Raw genomic sequence first — 13271 nt, forward strand, 5'->3', positions numbered from 1 at the left:
GGCATCACGCTGTGGATGAAAGAAACTCAGATTACAGAGAAGACAGTTACTGGGAAAGGTAAACTCTAGGGCAGGGGTTCTCGACCTCCCTAATGCCGCCATGTATCTTCATTGTTACAAAGGGGTCGCGACCCACAGGTTGAGAACTGCTGCTCTATGGTCTGACATCTTGGGAGCGAGCAGCTGCAGAGGACTGAAGGACCAGATCCCTTTTCACTTTACACTGTCATTATCTACCAAGTATTTGCCCCCTCACCTGATTACAAACACACCGATTTCTGGGACTGGATCTCTTTAGCTTGGTATCCCCATGCCTAACAAAGCACCTGTTATAGGGCACTCAAGAAAAATATTTGGTTACCAAAATCCTCTCAATGCCCAGACAATACAAAATGCATTTTTTTTTTTTTTTTTTTTGCGACAAAGTCTGTGCCCTATGTAGAGTGCCATAATATCATAGCTCACAACAACCTCAAAGTCTTAGGCTGAAAGGATCCTCTTGCCTCAGTCTCCTGAGTAGCTGGGACTACAGGCGTGCGACACCACACCCAGCTGGCTTTTCTATTTTTAGAGGAGATGGGATCTCACTCTTGCTCAGAGTCGGTCACATGGTTTTACAATACATATTAAGGGTACATTTATTTAGTCAATAAAAACATTTTTTAAAATGAAGACGATCCCAGAACGTCAACCCAAAATGTAAAGAATGTATTTCATTCACTCCTGTGTACCTAAAACACGCATGAGTCAGCCGCTGTGTAATTATTTAACATTATAAACATATAACTAGATTAAGAGTCCCTTCCACTACTGTGACACCCCCAGAATGTTGTGCTATATACCACGTGTAGAGCGTGCTTCACATTCTCTGATTCTCAATTTGCTATCCCAACACCTGGACCAGTACAGGGCCATGGTCCATTAGGAACTGAGCCACACAGCAGAAGGTGAGCAGTGGGCAAGTGAGTGAAGCCTTCAAACAGCCCATCACTCGCCTCGCCGCCTGAGCTCTGCCTCCTGTTACATCAGCAGCAGCTTTAGATTCTCAAAGGAGCCCAAACCATGCTGTAAACTGCACCTGCAAAGGATCTAGACTGTGAACTCCTCGTGAGAATCTAATGCCTGGTGATCTGAAGTGAAGATGTAATGTGCTTGAATGATCATAAAACTATCCCCTTCTCTTTCCCCAGGCCATGGAAAAATTGTCTTCTAGGAAAATGGTCCCTGTTGCCAAAAAGGGTGGAGACCACTGCTTATTGCTAAACATCCTATCAACTAATTAATAACCTGCTTTGTACCAGTTAGTAGTAGAAATATAAAAGTTAATACAAGGTTTCTGCCCGTAAACAACACAACAGTGTTATCTGGGAGATGAGGAAGAAATACATTAAAAGTTATGTAAGATTCAAAGGAAGAATGCATCAGCATATACAACTAATTGTCAAATAAAAGGGACACTGGAGGACTGGGCGCAGTGGCTCAGACCAGTAATCCTAGCACTCTGTGAGGCTGAGGTGGACTGCCTGAGCTCAAAAATTCGAGATCAACCTGAGCAACAGCGAGACCCAATTCTCCCCAAAATAGAAAAAATTAGCTGGGCATGGTGGTATGTGCCTGTAGTCCCAGTTACTTGGGAGCCTGAGGCAGGAGGATCACTTGAGCCCAGGATTTTGAGGCTGCAGTGAGCTTTGATGACGCCACAGCACCCTAAGGTACTACAGCAAGACCTTGTCTCAGGAAAAAAGGAGGGGAAGGTAGGTGAGCAACAGAGATATAAATGTTAGGAATACAGAGGTGGATGAGATCACTAAGTTCTAGATAGGTCCAGATGAAAAGAGATAAAGAAAAAGAACAGGGCGGCACCTGTGGCTCAAGGAGTAGGGTGCCGGTCCCATATGCCGGAGGTGGCGAGTTCAAACCCAGCCCCGGCAAAAAAAAAAAAAAAAAAAAAAAAGAAAAAGAACAGATAAGAAACATAAAGCTGGGCGGCGCCTGTGGCTCAGTGAGTAGGGCGCCGGCCCCATATACCGAGGGTGGCGGGTTCAAACCCGGCCCCGGCCAAACTGCAACCAAAAAATAGCCGGGTGTTGTGGCGGGCGCCTGTAGTCCCAGCTACTCGGGAGGCTGAGGCAGGAGAATCGCGTAAGCCCGAGAGTTAGAGGTTGCTGTGAGCCGTGTGACGCCACGGCACTCTACCGGAGGGCGGTACAGTGAGACTCTGTCTCTACAAAAAAAAAAAGAAACATAAAGCTATTTCAACAACAAACTACAAAAGGAGAAATTACTGGGCCTGGGAATATAAGGACAGTGTGAGCTGTGTCTTGCTAAATGATCACAATGTACTTTGGAGTTCTTACCAACAACACCAATGACCCTGGTCCAATCCTCTACCTTCTATACATAAAATATCAGTGAAGATGTTATGACTTTTCTCAACATTATCTGCTATACTTATTGGATTAACCTTTATTTAACACAGGTTACAACAGTTCCCATGTTACTGTCTTCACATAAAACCAAAATCATTATATTATCACCTCTATTTTGAAAGTTTCAACTCAGACATAATTTAAAAGATCTACCCTTACATACCACTGAGAAATGCTAAAACCAGTTTTAACTTCACGACATAACTATCCACTGGTTTTGCCAGTCTACACTATTGGATTTCATGCATTATTCATGCACATTTCAACCAAAATAGCCTTAAGAGGAAAACCTGGCCAGAAAGCCTTTCCAGAGCAACTGATCTCAACATGTTTCTAAAAAGGAAAGTGAACGCACAGTGAGAGAAACAATACGTCCTGAAGTTATAATATTCAAAGAGCAGGAATTTTCCATGAAACTGCTATTTCAGAAAAGTAGTAAAGAATAACAACCATGAAATTATTTACTTAACTGGTAAAAAATGTTTCAAAACTAATTCCTTAGAAGATTATTAGAGACTCAGAAAATCATGCGACTTCACTCCCCCCCCTTAGCTCCTCTTCGTCTCTCCCTCCAGGTGAGCAGGCTCCCAGCTCCACGCAGATCCTGAGCTCCCTATCTTCTAAAACCTCCTCATTCCTGCTTTTGCCCTGGCCGCTCGTCCCTCCTCTCTGCCCCCACAGAATTCAAAGTGGGGAATACAGATGCATGAAATCAGCATGAGTATCTTGGGCTCTTTGCTGAATACCAATATATTTTTAGAGAGGACAGAAATATCAACAGCATTTCTTCAACCACCTGCCTGCAACGAGAACTTAGCAGTATGATTATGCACTCTGCACTTCAGGGATGTAAACAGATATGGTCCCCAGATATGGTCCCCACACCCCACCCCCGTGTCCCAAAGAGACAAGTAAAACACAAAGTAAGGCTATAAAAGAGGTGTAAACTGAAGAAATGCCAAAAAAAGAAATGAATTCTGCCTGGCTCAGTCAGAAAAGACCACCCAGGGAGGAGAAGTTTAAGTGCTTTGGTAGATAGCGAGATATAAAGTAAAAGTGAAACTGATAGGGCAGAAATATGCAGAAAACCACTTTCTTCTGGAAAGTATTTCTGCAACTTGATTTTCTGGCAGAATAAATGTTTTCCACAGAACCAGTTAGCCTTTGGTTTCTCATCAAACCTTTTTTTTTTCTTCAATATGTCTGACTGTTTAACCCTTTTCCCAGGAAGTGTTCACTTACAATTATATCCAAAATTTTACTTGACATACCCACTTCATGCCTTAACACACACACACACACATGAAATAAGGACAAAATGTGATGCTTTCTTACATTTTTCTTTTCAAAATAATCTTACACAATGGATCCACGTTGTAAAAAAGGAATCTGTTTGCTCTATGGAATTTCACAGAAGTTTCAGTCACTGAGCATACTACAAAAATAATTTTCTCAAGAGATCCTGCAGGGCTGGAAAAATTATTATCCTACACTACTGCACCAAGGTTTCATCCCCTATATTAGTAAATGTCCATTGATCTTGCTTATTTGAAAAAGCTTAAAGGGACATGGAAACAGGAAACCACCTGGGCTTTAGATTAAAAATAAAAGTACCGTTTCACTTTAGAGAAAGTGACGTTAAGTTAGTAACTTTTTTTAAAAAGATAAAACATTTAGTGAAAATAATTTTAAAATATTTTAAAAGAAATGTCTTTAAAAATCTTTTTCCTACAAAATGATAAAGCCTAGATTTTATGAAAAAAAAAAACAACTTTTTCCACATCTTCTCAATAATTGGATAGGCTTGATTTAATTTATTGTTGTCATTTAAGGGACTGAAATCAAGCTTCACACGAGATACGGGGGTTATACAGTTTCTCATCACTGGTATGTCTGCGCCTGGTGGAAGGGCAGCAGTGTGACCCGAGTGTGGGAAGCAGAGGGAGCAGAGAGACAAGCGGAGTGCGAGGACAGGGTACCATCAGGACTGTGGGGAGCCCTGGAGGATAAAGGAGTGTGAGCTCCCTCCAGAGATTTTAGGTGGTGGGTGCAACGATGTGATCATACAGAGGACCCTGTGGACGGTATACACAGAATGAACTCCAGCAGGGCAAAGCTAGAGCACAGAGGTCAGGTCAGAGGCCAGAGGACAGTAAGGGCAGCTCGGGTGACAATAATGACAGCTAACATCCTCAATACACCCAGGGCTGTTTGACGTACTCAACAAATACTAATTTATACCTCATGATAATTGTATGATCCATTTGCAGATGAAGAAATGGGGGGGGGGATGAAATAACTTCCGCAAGGTACAGGAATTGGTAGAACTACGTTGTATCGACAGCCTCAGCTCCAGCACCCGCACCTTTAACCACTCCCTGGCACTAACAGAACACAGATGACTTCGGGGTATGACGTGAAGGCAGAATGGACAGGTTGTGCTCAGTGTTTCACAAGAACGTCCATTTACTAAATGAGGCCAACCCCACGAGGAACAGCATCTGGGAAGAAGATCGAGAATTCATTTTATACACGTCAAGCTGACAGCTGAGTATATAAGTCTCCAGCAAGAGGTCAGAGCTGGAGACACAAATTTGGAAACTGTGGTGTTCAGGATAACAGCTCCTCAAAGGAGTCCATGCTTTACTCTCTGGAACCTGTGAGTATGTTACCTCTCCTGGTAAAAGTGACTTTGCAGATACAGGCAGTTCCCAGGTTACAAATGAGATAGGTTCTGTAGGTTTGTTCTTAAGCTGAATTTTATGTACGTTAGCTATTACCTGTAACAGCCTCCATTCATAAGTGTAAGTTGTACATCAGTTGGGTGTTTGTAACTTGGGGACTGCCTGTATATGATTAAGCTAAAGCTCCTGAGATGAGGAGGCTGTCCTGGATTATTTGGGTGGGCTCAATATAATCGCAAGGGTCCCCACCAAGGAAGGATGAAGGTCAGGGTCAGAATCAGGGACTGGAAGATGTCACCCTGCTAGGTTTAAAGACATGGATGAGACCTTGAGGCAAAGAATACTGGCAGGTTCAAATAGCTGGAAAAAGCAAAGAAACTCTCCTAGATCCTTCGGTAGGAACACAGCCCTGCAGAGCCTTTGGTTTTAAGACTTTTGACCTCCCAAACCTCCCAAACTTTTGACCTCTCTCTCTTTATTTATAAGAGAATAAATCTGCATTTTTTTAAAGCACTAATTTTGTGGTAATTTATTACAGCAGCAACAGCAAACTAAGACTGTAATTTCAAGTCAGTATTAAAATCATACAGTATTGAAAGAGTCAGTGAAGGAAGCAGTAACAGAAGTATCCTTGATAAGGCACAAAGAGACGCGCACTCAAACAGGAGGAAGGGATGGCCTTCATAAGGGGGGACATTTCTTCTCTTGTAGCACAAGTTAAGAAGGAAGTGGGCTGGAGGTTGATGCTAGGAGGCCTTAGTGGGAAGATAAAATCATTCCCAAACAATGGCTTTTAGGATCTCAATGAATTAGGTGGCTGGTTCAGCGGCAAATCAAGACTTAAACAAAGGGCATCTGTCTCTTAATTTTAATGCAATTTTTACATTGTAACAAATGATTCCCAAGACTTGTAGTAGGGAATAGCAGGAGTGGCTACAGAAGGGCTACTCTATTTAGGCAAATGTAACAAAACTCAGGTGGGCCTTCAAGGTGAAGAGGAGCAAATGCTTAGCGTCTGTCCTGCCACCAGGGTAAGTTGTACTCATGAGCCCAGGCTCTTGGACTTGGCCCCAGGATCCTTCTCAACACAGCAATCCATAAGGCAGCAGACACTATAGACCAATCTGAACTAGTACTTGAGATGAAATTTATTTATATAGGGACTACAGAGACTATCATTCTTGTTATCTCCTCCCAGAAGCTGAGTTAAAAAATGACTGAGAAACAGAAAGAACAGCCACTATATCAAGAAGAGAACACTTAAGGAAACTGTGGCCTAACTGTATCGCAGACTTTTATGCAACCTTTAAAAAGAATGTGCTAGAACTGTAATACTAACAGGAAAAACTTCCAAGACAAATTTTCACATGAAAAAGCAGGTCAGGACAATTATACAGCTACTTCATTTATGATTTTTAAAAGAAATCTCTGGGCCTCTTTGGAAAGAAGTATGGAGAATCCTCAAAGAACTCAATTAGACCTCCCATTTGATCTTGCAATCCCACTACTGGGCATCTTCCCAAAGAAAAAAAATCATTTTATCTTAAGGACATTTGTACTAGATTGTTTATCGCAGCTGAATTTACAATCGCCAAGATGTGGAAACAACCTAAATGCCCATCAACCTAGGAACGGATTAGTAAACTGTGGTATATGTACACCATGGAATACTATTCAGCCATATATGTGACTTTACATCTTTTGTATTAACCTGGATGGAGCCAAAACACATTCTTCTTAGTAAAGTATCACAAGCAAATATCCAATGTATTAAATACTAATATGAAGCCAACAGATGACCTAATTCATGCCATATAAGAGAAAAACTCATTTCAATTCAAGTTGGGGGGAGGGGGAATGAATAAGGGAGAAGAGGGGGGAGGGAGAGGGATTTGTGTGCTCCCAGTCAATGGGCACAATGTAGGGGTGTATGACACTCCTTTGGGGTGTGGGACAAACTACAAGAAGGACTGTCACCTGGTTGTCTGTACCCTCACATTAACCTGAAATTTTAAAACAAAATTCCCTGCGTACACAGCGCAAGTATGTGTGAGTACTTCAGAAAGGTCTCGAAGACAGTGCACCAGGCTGCTAATAAGAGCATCAGGGAGAGGAAGAGTGACAAGCCAAGACACGGGGTGACGGGAGGACGTCACAGGATCTGCAAGTACCTTTACATTGAATTGTTTAGAACATGAGATTTTTTAATTTTTCTTTTCTTTTTTTTTTTTTTTTTTTTTTGAGACAGAGTCTGGCTAGAGTACAGTGATATCATCATAGCTCACAGCAACCTCAAACTCCTGGGCTGAAGTAATCTTCCCTCCTCTGCCTCGCAGAGTGCTGGAATTATAGATATGAACCACCACACCTGGCTGAATAAAAATGTTTTAAGTTTATTTTAAAGAATACAGAAGATGAGCAACTAAAGTACCTGGGCTCTTCTACATTCAGACCTTCATGTACTTAGAGCTAATCCACGTTGCAACCCTCCCTTTGGGACGCCGCACACAGAAGGACTGCTATAGGACTGCGTGACAGCCGCAGTCACTGCCCCTCCCACCACCCTCACTTGTGTTAAACGCTTCCTTTTTCTTATCACCCATTCCACCCCTTTCAAATCCTACCTTTCTCTTCCCAATAAGACTGACTCTTCACAAATCCCTTAAGCAACTGACAATACCACTGTCACTGTAATCTTTCTCCAATTGTTCCGTAGCCTAATTTTAAGCTATTAAAATTACTTTTTACCCTTCGTTTACTTCTAGCACACCCTTAACTAATAAATTCCTATTTGATCCTCTTCATCTTATACCCTGACTCTCTTCTCTATCTGTCTCCATCCTACCAACGTCATCTTCCTTGTCCTAATTCTCAGACCATTTTAACTTCCTGCGCCTGATCTTTGGTTCTCACCTCTTCCCGTGCATCCTCGCTGTCATTTCCTATTACAAATTCGATCCTTTGCGTCATACACGCTGAGTTTTCCTGCTTCCACGGTCAAGTTGTGTGACACCCAATAACTATACATGCTCAATGTCCTCTTGGACTCACTGATGCCCAACCACTGCCCTGCTTGTTCCCTTCATCTCCTCCACTCACGTCTACCTCAAAAATTCTAAACTAAATTCCTAAAAGGTTAAAACGACTTAGCAGTTTGTCCTTTCCCAAGCCAATCCCAACTTTCCAAACACCTCTCCCATTTTTAGTACTGAGTACCACCCAACACTGTTCTAAGCACTATGTATACATACCAACCCGGTTAATCACACAGCCCGCTGAGATGCATGCCGCAATTATCCTGTTCAGAATATGTGGAAACTGTGAACCAGAGAAGTCATGGAACGTGCCCAGGTCACACAGCTGGCTGGCGTTCCCGCTGGCATGCTACACTGTTCTTCCGCCTGTGTTTCCGAGACAAAGCTAAGCCCCTCCTTTTCTCAAGCTACATGGAGGTCTCACCTCCACCGTGGCATTTAGCACACTGTACTATAAGGAAGTGCTTTTCTGCATCCTTTATAAAACTCTCTAAGGACAGAAACTGTCGATTTCTCTCTCCTTGGAACGTGTGACAGCACCTGGCAGTAGGAGGTATTCAAGAAATAGTCCACAAATAAAGGACTAGATCAAGTGTGGGCAGTTTTACCAGCACTCCAATCCCAGCATAGCATACATGTTCAGTATAGACAGATTCAGGGATGAATTGCAGGCCAAACTTTCAGACTCCTGCCTTAATAACACGACACACCAAATAAAGGTAATTTGGGAAGCTATACGGACACACCTCTGTTTATTCTGGGAAACTCAAGGTAACATATGCTCTAAAAAGATGTTTAGGTGGTGGACTCTAAATCACCAGCAGTACAGATGGAAGGACGGCAGTTACCTGACAGTGCATCATAGAACTCGTCCTCACTAAGGATGCTCAGAGGTGGAGATCCTTTAACCAGAGACTGCTCTAATTCATGATGTTCAGTGGCTAGAGTCTCCAGTGCTTCTGACAAAATTTTGTTTTTCTCTTGTTCCTGTTCCAATTTAAAATTCCTCACCTAGAAGAAAACAGGCATACAAAAAAGACTTCAGAGTGACAGGAGACAGAGGCTTACTCAGAGGATGTGCAAATTATTTGCTTTTGATTCAGTTCAACTGCAACATCAGAAATGAAAACAGTCATGTTATATACACATGGATGAATGAGCAGAATTACTAAGCTAATTTTGTTCTTCCCACGGGGCCTTTTCTCACAACAGCTTAGCTAATGAAAATAGATTAAGAACTAGCAAACAAATTCAGCTCAAATGGTCAGGATCCTGGCAGAGGACGAACATTAGTCAATTCAGAAATCACAGGAACTTTTTTTAAAAATAAGGAATATTTTTCTCATAACATTAATCATGAAATTATGAAACTGGTTTTACAAAATGAAAAATTAAAACCATTCTAAACATTAAAACATATACCACAAATAAAGCAAGAGATAAAATCCTCTATTTTTACTTCTAAAATAGTTGGTACCTCGAAGGAAACAAGTTGCCAGGCGATGACTATAAACATTTAATTTCCATTTTCAACTCCATATTTTGTTTTCAATTCCACATTTTACCTCTTTAGTACATTAAAAAATCAGTTTATTGAAAAGGCAAACCCTGGCTTGATCTTTCGCCCTTTGCAGACACAATGGATTCCTCCAGTCTGATTCGAGAACTTCCATCCCATCTTTGGGCTGACCAAAATCTCCTAAAATTCAAGTAATTTACGCTTCATTAAATAGGTTGGTTTTGGTATAGACAGTTCACCTATTTTTGTATCTGAACTCTGGAATTCACTACTTTTCCTTAATCTTGCTCAATTTCTGGAGTCAATATGCACTGTCAACAAAAGCCAGAAAAACTGGGAGCCAGTGGCATACATAGCAACTATGTATTCTCAGAAGTTTCTCGTTCCTTAGCTTCCTCTCCTATAAAATAAGTGGTTTCCACTAAATCACCTGATAATCTAATCGAAAGTCTTCAACTCAGTGGTCTTCGAAATTTTTCCCCCACTTAAACAGCAGAACTTCTGTCTCCAGTATAACCCCAACACATAAAATAGACATTTTAGAAAGCAAAACTGTGGTGGGGAATACTAAGTACTGATGAGAAGCCCACTGTCTTGGTTTTCCCCTCTGAGTCCCAAGGTCCCCTCAAGGCCCAAACCCAGGGGCTATTCCAATAGTTTGAAAAACACTTGAGGGGGTGACCTCTAAAACCTTTGCAGACCCTCTCGCAACCTCCCATCAGCATCACTCACTGTCCCTTCCTGACACCTCCTGCCCCCCACCCCCCACTCTCCACCCCATGGCCTCCCAGCATGAAGCTTCTCCCTCCTCTGTTCTGGCTCCAGAGCACCCTGTGTCCCCGACAAGCTGTATATCAGGCACAACATTCTAAAAGTCCTGGATATAACTTACACTTATGCTGAAATGTTAAGTTTGGTAAAGAAACAGGGTTAAGGGCGGCGCCTGTGGCTCAAGGAGTAGGGCGCCGGTCCCATATGCCGGAGGTGGCGGGTTCTAACCCAGCCCCGGCCAAAAGAAAAAAAAAAAAAAAAAAAAAAACAGGGTTAAACCCTTACTACCCTGGGAATAGTTTCACTCCACAGACACTTGGTGTTTATCAATACAAGATTATTAGAGTTGTGATAATAAAATAAAAATAGAAATAAATGGTAAGAAGACAAGCAAAACTGAAAAAAATTAAATACTTACATAATTTCAGTTTTAGGATACTGGAGAACACTGGCTAATATTTATACTAAATTGTATCTCCTAAGGAGCAAACGCCTGAATTATGGCTAGAGTCAACTTAAGAAAAACAAAAAAAGTTCTTCCTCCATCCAATGGGTTAATCAAGGACTACGAAATTGAGTAGAATGTCCAAAATGATCTTTTCTTTGAATAGGAAAGAGCTCTCAGCACTGTTACATTTGCAGAGTCCAAAATCAACACTGCAGTAAGATCCAAATTCTTTCGCCCCTGCCTATCTTCTCTTTTTAGCTTTAAAAAGCTAAAGCCTTGCCAACATCAAAATGCAAAGGTGCTATAGATACTGAACTTTTTTTTTGTTTTATTAAATCACAGCTGCGTACATTGATATGATCATGGGGCATCATTCACTAGCTTTACAGACCGTTTACCAAGTTTCACATATACCCTTGTAAGATGCACCGCTGTGTAATCCCACCAATCCCCTTCCCTCTGAACTTTTAAATATGAGAGTTTATCCTCTCTATTTGACAAATGTATCCATTTCAACAATTCATCTATCAGATTGCAGTGGCAAAATAAATGATCAAGGTCCAAAAATATCCAATCCTCTCAATAAAATCTTATTCAAAATGCAATTTATCCTTTATCCATCTAAAATAAGCGTCTCTTCCCTTTCACCACATCTGTATCTGTTCTCACTTGTTCTTGACAGTGAAAGGCAGAGGAGGAAGTTCTAACCATGGTTCTACTTCTTACCTTGTTTTTATCTTTTCATTGATCCGAGTGCACTTTTATTAGTTTCAGGCCTAACAAGATTTTCTGCACTCAAGATACGAAGGCATAAAAATATCCACAAAATGGCAATTTCTCCCATCATGTGAGTGACGTAAATGAGATTGTAAGTGTACATCACGGAAACTTGTGCTAGCAGTGAGCTCTCATTGCCTGCAAGATCTCAGAGCATACTTAACTGCAGCTAATACTTCTTAGTCCTTTAGAAGAATCACTGGAACAATGTAATTCCAAATCTACAGTCTCAATACTTCAGAAATACCTAAGATAAATCTTACCTTTAAAAATTAGGGCAGAACTGCTAATAAAGATACACAGAGTACACCTTTAGAAAATATTCACCTTTAAAAATTTTTTTTCAGATTAATACGAGGGTACAAACTACTAGGTGACAGTGTTTGCATCTGTCGTATTGTGTCCCACACCCAGGAGAGTGTGCCCTGTACTCTGACGTTAAGTGGGAGCGCACCGATACCCCTTCTTCTTCCCCTCTTCCCCTCCCCTCTCCCCACCTTGAATTAAATTTTTCTCTGTGTGGGCATGTATTATTTCATCTGCTAGCTTCATATTAGTATTAAGCACATTGGATACTTGCTTTTTCATTCTTGTGATACTTTACTAAAGAGAAGTTCTCTAACTCTATCCAGGTTAACCAAAGTTGTAAAGTCTCCATTTTTTACAGCTGAATAGTATTCCATGATATACGTAATATTCACCTTACTTTTAAACTATTTTTTAAATTCTCAGTTCCTAGCTTAGAAAATATTTTGTAGCAGAAACTGTATCTTTGCTGCAAAACCTCTTTGTAATTTCATATACAATACTTCATTTATAATATGTATCAATATATGCATATTCATCATTAAGCTTTTTAAATTCTCAGACTGCAGCTACCTGTCATGATGCCAGGCTAGTTTTTCTTTCTTTTTTTTTTTTTTTAAAGTAAAGATGGGGTCTTGTTCTTGCTCAGGCTAGTCTCGAACTCCTGAGCTCAAGCAATCCACCTGCCTCAGCCTCTCAGAGTGCTGGGATTGCAGGTGTGAGTCACCGTGCCTGGCCCTATCCCTGTTACTATTACAGAAATAAAGAATTTACTTCACAGAACTAGTATACTCCAACAGATGTGTTTATAATTAAGTAAGAGCTTTTCTAGAATAAGGCTGATATTTTGTCTTTCAAAATCACCTGGAAAACATATACCCTAAGCTCTATGATTTTCCAACAACAAAAATCAATATACAATCAATGTTATACTTTTTATTTGGAAAAACTTAAGGAGTGAACCACCATATGCTTAAAAGTGAATGTATAACATTGCTCCATGTCTGCAGTCCCTTACAGACTGATACGACACAAGGTTAGCTTTTCCAGGAGTCTGCTTCCTCCAACCACTTCAACATGGCAATCTTTCCTCTGGTTTAATCTCATTCTAGAAGGTGAATCTCACAGTGACTACTTCCAAAGTGAATGGATGCCAGCAAAAAAATCTAGCACTCTGAAAAAGTCATGTGCTAGCCAGCTTACACACATTTCATCTTCTCTTTTCATTTTAGAAAGTGCCTTGTTATTTACCTATGGTTCACAAAAGCTAAATGAGGCAGAGATAGGAACTAAATCTGGCAA

General features: G+C 41.0%; 1 protein-coding gene across 8 annotated transcripts in view; it reads right to left on the reverse strand.

The window, feature by feature from the left end:
• Positions 1–13271, reverse strand: part of OSBPL1A (oxysterol binding protein like 1A) — a 206440-nt gene that overhangs the window by 78712 nt on the left and 114457 nt on the right. For 6 of the 8 annotated variants that reach the window (XM_053571974.1, XM_053571976.1, XM_053571975.1 and 3 more), the window contains one exon: positions 8997–9159. The exons of the other annotated variants lie outside the window; for them this stretch is intronic. In XM_053571974.1, coding sequence (XP_053427949.1) covers positions 8997–9159 — 163 coding nt within the window. The remainder of the gene's footprint in view (positions 1–8996; positions 9160–13271) is intronic. 8 annotated transcript variants of the gene reach the window in all.

Source organism: Nycticebus coucang, chromosome 19 (assembly GCF_027406575.1).
Source record: "Nycticebus coucang isolate mNycCou1 chromosome 19, mNycCou1.pri, whole genome shotgun sequence".
Classification (NCBI taxonomy): domain Eukaryota; kingdom Metazoa; phylum Chordata; class Mammalia; order Primates; family Lorisidae; genus Nycticebus; species Nycticebus coucang.